At 51.0% G+C, this 5,000-nt stretch overlaps 1 protein-coding gene across 1 annotated transcript in view; it reads left to right on the plus strand.

Annotated features, from left to right (window-relative positions):
- mcm2 (minichromosome maintenance complex component 2) overlaps positions 1 to 1,741 on the plus strand; it is a 12,182-nt gene extending 10,441 nt beyond the window's left edge. The window contains 2 exon segments of the mRNA XM_084460734.1: positions 91 to 246; positions 1,329 to 1,741. Of these exon segments, the coding sequence (XP_084316860.1) occupies positions 91 to 246; positions 1,329 to 1,439 (267 nt within the window). The 3' untranslated portion in view covers positions 1,440 to 1,741.
- The last annotated feature ends 3,259 nt before the right edge of the window (positions 1,742 to 5,000 follow it).

Here is a 5,000-nt window from a genome sequence, read left to right on the forward strand (position 1 = left end):
CCCGAGCGTGTAACTGATCCCCGTTAACTCCTCTTCTCATTCTACCCCCCCCCCCTCTCTCATTCTACCCCCCCCCCCCCCCTCTTCCAGACGTTTGCCCGCTACCTGGCGTTCCGTCGTGACAACAACGAGCTGCTGCTTTTCATCCTCAAACAGCTGGTGGCCGAGCAGGTGACCTATCAGAGGAACCGCTACGGCGCCCAGCACGACACCATCGAGATCCCGGAGAAAGACCTGGTCGACAAGGTAACTGAGAGAGACCTGGTCGACAAGGTAACTGAGAGAGACCTGGTCGACAAGGTAACTGAGAAAGACCTGGTCGACATGGTAACTGAGAGAGACCTGGTCGACATGGTAACTGAGAGAGACCTGGTCGACATGGTAACTGAGAGAGACCTGGTCGACATGGTAACTGAGAGAGACCTGGTCGACATGGTAACCGAGAAAGACCTGGTCGACATGGTAACTGAGAGAGACCTGGTCGACATGGTAACAGAGAGACCTGGTCGACATAGTAACTGAGAGAGACCTGGTCGACATGGTAACTGAGAGAGACCTGGTCGACATGGTAACTGAGAGACCTGGTCGACATGGTAACAGAGAGAGACCTGGTCGACATGGTAACTGAGAGAGACCTGGTCGACATGGTAACTGAGAGAGACCTGGTCGACATGGTAACTGAGAGACCTGGTCGACATGGTAACTGAGAGAGACCTGGTCGACGTGGTAACTGAGAGAGACCTGGTCGACATGGTAACTGAGAAAGACCTGGTCGACATGGTAACTGAGAGAGACCTGGTCGACATGGTAACTGAGAGAGACCTGGTCGACATGGTAACTGAGAGAGACCTGGTCGACATGGTAACTGAGAGAGACCTGGTCGACAAGGTAACTGAGAGAGACCTGGTCGACATGGTTACTGAGAGAGACCTGGTCGACATGGTTACTGAGAAAGACCTGGTCTCCAAAAAATGGAGAATAGATTTCCTATCCACCCAAAATACTAGGGTTATGTATGAAATGAAAACGACTAAAACTAAGGAAATTTTCTCTATAATTTTAGTTTATTTTAGTTCGTTTTGTAAACACACAATACAGTTTTAGTGAATTATCGTTTTTTTTTTGTAAAGTCTAGTTTTTATTTTTATTTTAGTTGACAAATCTTTTTTCACACCTAGTTTTCATTTTTTTTGTTAGTTTTCGTTAACTATAATAACCATGGCGCCCACACACACACACACACACGCCCTGGAGAAGAAACCTCACAGAAAATATCGTACTTCTCTGATATAAATCTGGTTGATGAACTGACTCCTCTCCCCCCCCAGGCCAGACAGATCCAGATCCACAGCCTGTCTGCGTTCTACGACAGCGAAACCTTCCGTTCCAACAAGTTCTCCCTGGACTCCAAGAAGAAGCTGATCCTGCAGCAGTTCTGACCCGTCTCCGTCTCGACCGTCTGACAGGCGCAGAAACCGAGCTCCCAGAATGCCTTTCCGGTCAACTTGGAACTGGATGGATTGGACTAGTGGCCACCTTTGTTGGGGCAGGCCGTATTTCCAGTGGGGTCTGTTGTGTCCCTTCTAGGAGGTCTGGCTCTATGTTGTGGCTGGTCTCTGGCCTTGTAAATAGTTGTACATCTCTTATCTCGGTAGTAGTGAAGACCAAGGCTCTTATCGCACGGACTAATCGGTCTTTATTCGATACAAATGTTCCCTTTTGATTAAAGACTTGTGAAGAAGTGGATGTTTCCCGTTCTAACTGTTGTACTCTGGGAATGTAATTCATATAATGAAGCGTGAGTCTGTGAGCTTCACTAGTTGCTGTCTGTTTTCCATGTAAAACTGAAAGAAAAAATGTGGTGACCTGTTTTTAAGACGTTAATCTGTTCAATTAAAAAATGGTGTTTTGATAAATAAATGTAGAAAGGATGTTTGTGGATAACATTCGTCTCAGCATTGGAAGAATGGTCGTTGTCCAGTCTGTTTCCCCCTGAATGGAGGCTGATGCACCCAGTATAACCTTACAGTATGCATCCTTGATACCCAGCAAACACACAACGTCAGGGAGACGTTCAGATCATGTCTTAATAACGTCCGTGGGTCCAGAACCCCGTTTGTACGTCTGCTGGACCCCTCAATATTCAAACGTCTGGCTTGGACCCCTCTAAGACGTCTGTGGACGTGCAGAACGGGTTCAATATCTGAACGTCTAAAAGAAACTTTCATTCTGGCTCCTAATTGGATGTCTTTGGACGTCCGAAAAAGACAAAAAAGACGTCTAAAAGACATCTTCTATACGTGTCTTTGCTCACCAGCGTTAAGACGCACCGTCACCTAGTCTAGGTGAAACCGGGATCCATTGCAGTGCCAACTAGAGCTCTCCTCAATGCATCCACACGCATTTCTCCCATAGGCGCATTCACCGACCAGAGAATATCAGCAAAGTCAGTGTATTCCCTAGTGCGCACATACGCACTTTGACTACTGCCCAGTTTGGGAAGCGATTCAACACACTTGGTTATCCGGGGCTGTGACTCAACACAGTAGGCTGTATTCCCCGTCAGTCAGCCGTGTTGGCGCGGACCCGCAGCGGTGGTCGGTGATATAGCCGGTCGCAACGGATCCCGGTGCAGCAGACGATCTGGGTTGCAGATCACCACCGACTGGCGCATCCAAGGAGCTCCTTACCGGACGGACAACATGCAATGACTTGCGTTCCTCTGGACCGCAAAGACGCATTATAGCTTTGAAATTATCATTTGAACCGGAATGACGTTCATAACTATTAAGCTGGGCCTCTACCGCCTGGTTGTGATTGGTGAGTTTTTTAATGCGCATCTTTTTATTATTATTATAGGCGCCGCTGTACTATAATAAAACCGCGTAGTCAACATACATCGTTGGAGATTCGCAGTATAGGAAAACGCAGAGCGCATGAACTGGATAAAATAAATAGTGGAACAATCTAATCAATCAGCAATAAGTGAAATTAGATGTGCGTGATGCATTGGAGTGTGCAGTTCATGAAATCATGAGATATTGTTTTGGTACCGATGTATAGCCTGTATTAATACAGTACAATGCTGGAAAGTAGCTAAGTTCAGATGTTTAAGTGGGTAGAGACTGGTTTATCTATCAGACAAGGTACTGTGGGTGAAAACGACATGCCAAACAGGCCATGTCATGGTTAACTGTACGTCTAATGGATCAGGGGCCACTGATGTGACGGTAGTTACATGAACACGCTGATCCATAGAGCCGTACTAATGTGGGGGGGGGATCAGGGATTTGGGGGAGGGTATATAAACTCCCCTCTGGTATTTACAGGATAAAGAGGAGGGAGAGGAGGAAGGAAGGGGGGGTTAAGCTCCATGGTTAAGGCCCTGCTGGTTAAGGCCCTGCTGGTTAAGGCCCTGCTTCCTGGTCATGTCAGGTGGGGTTGGGAGGGCCATGACTCTCAGATGTGTGGGTGGAGGTCTGGATGTGTGGGTGGAGGTCTGGATGTGTGGGTGGAGGAGGTCTGGATGTGTGGGTGGAGGAGGTCTGGATGTGTGGGTGGAGGTGTGGATGTGTGGGTGGAGGTCTGGATGTGTGTGTGGAGGTCTGGATGTGTGGGTGGAGGTGTGGATGTGTGGGTGGAGGTCTGGATGGAGGAGGTCTGGATGGTGGTGGTCTGGATGTGTGGAGGTCTGGATGGTGGGAGGAGGTCTGGATGGTGGGTGGAGGTCTGGATGTGTGGGTGGAGGTCTGGATGTGTGGGTGGAGGTCTGGATGTGTGGGTGGAGGAGGTCTGGATGTGTGGGTGGAGGTCTGGATGGTGGGTGGAGGTCTGGATGGTGGGAGGAGGTCTGGATGATGGTGGTCTGGATGTGTGGGTGGAGGAGGTCTGGATGGTGGGAGGAGGTCTGGATGGAGGAGGTCTGGATGTGTGGGTGGAGGAGGTCTGGATGTGTGGGTGGAGGTCTGGATGGAGGAGGTCTGGATGTGTGGGTGGAGGAGGTCTGGATGTGTGGGTGGAGGAGGTCTGGATGTGTGGGTGGAGGAGGTCTGGATGGTGGGTGGAGGAGGTCTGGATGTGTGGGTGGAGGAGGTCTGGATGTATGGGTGGAGGTCTGGATGTGTGGGTGGAGGTCTGGATGAGTGGGTGGAGGAGGTCTGGATGGAGGAGGTCTGTGTGGGTGGAGGTCTGGATGTGTGGGTGGAGGTCTGGATGGTGGAGGTCTGGATGTGTGGGTGGAGGAGGTCTGGATGTGTGGGTGGGTGGAGGTCTGGATGGTGGGTGGAGGTCTGGATGTGTGGGTGGAGGTCTGGATGTGTGGGTGGTGGTCTGGATGGTGGGTGGAGGTCTGGATGGTGGGTGGAGGTCTGGATGGTGGGTGGAGGTCTGGATGGTGGGTGGAGGAGGTCTGGATGGTGGGTGGAGGTCTGGATGGTGGGTGGAGGAGGTCTGGATGGTGGGTGGAGGTCTGGATGGTGGGTGGAGGTCTGGATGGTGGGTGGAGGTCTGGATGGTGTGGGAGGAGGTCTGGATGTGTGGGTGGAGGTCTGGATGTGTGGGTGGAGGTCTGGATGTGTGGGTGGTGGTCTGGATGGTGATGGTCTGGATGTGTGGGTGGTGGTCTGGATGGAGGAGGTCTGGATGGTGGGTGGAGGTCTGGATGGAGGAGGTCTGGATGTGTGGGTGGAGGAGTCTGGAGGATGGTCTCTGATCTATTCCTCAAGATGCTGAGTAGACAGGGAAGAGGAGCTGGAGAATCCAGTCTGGGCCCTGGACCCCAGGCGCTCGACGCAGCCCACGAATCTGTGCCACGGTGGGGGGGGGAGAGGGGGGGGTCCACGCTCTGCATGCTATAGAACACCCTGCAACCCTGTTTGGATTTCTACAAGAGAGCGTCCTTCCTTCCTTCCTTCCTTCCTTCCTTCCTTCCTTCCTTCCTTCCTTCCTTCCTTCCTTCCTTCTTTCTTTCTTTCTTTCTTTCTTTCTTTCTTTCTTTCTTT

The sequence above is a fragment of the Borostomias antarcticus genome (assembly GCF_949987555.1).
Source record: "Borostomias antarcticus genome assembly, chromosome: 33".
In the NCBI taxonomy this organism is placed as follows: Eukaryota; Metazoa; Chordata; class Actinopteri; order Stomiiformes; family Stomiidae; genus Borostomias; species Borostomias antarcticus.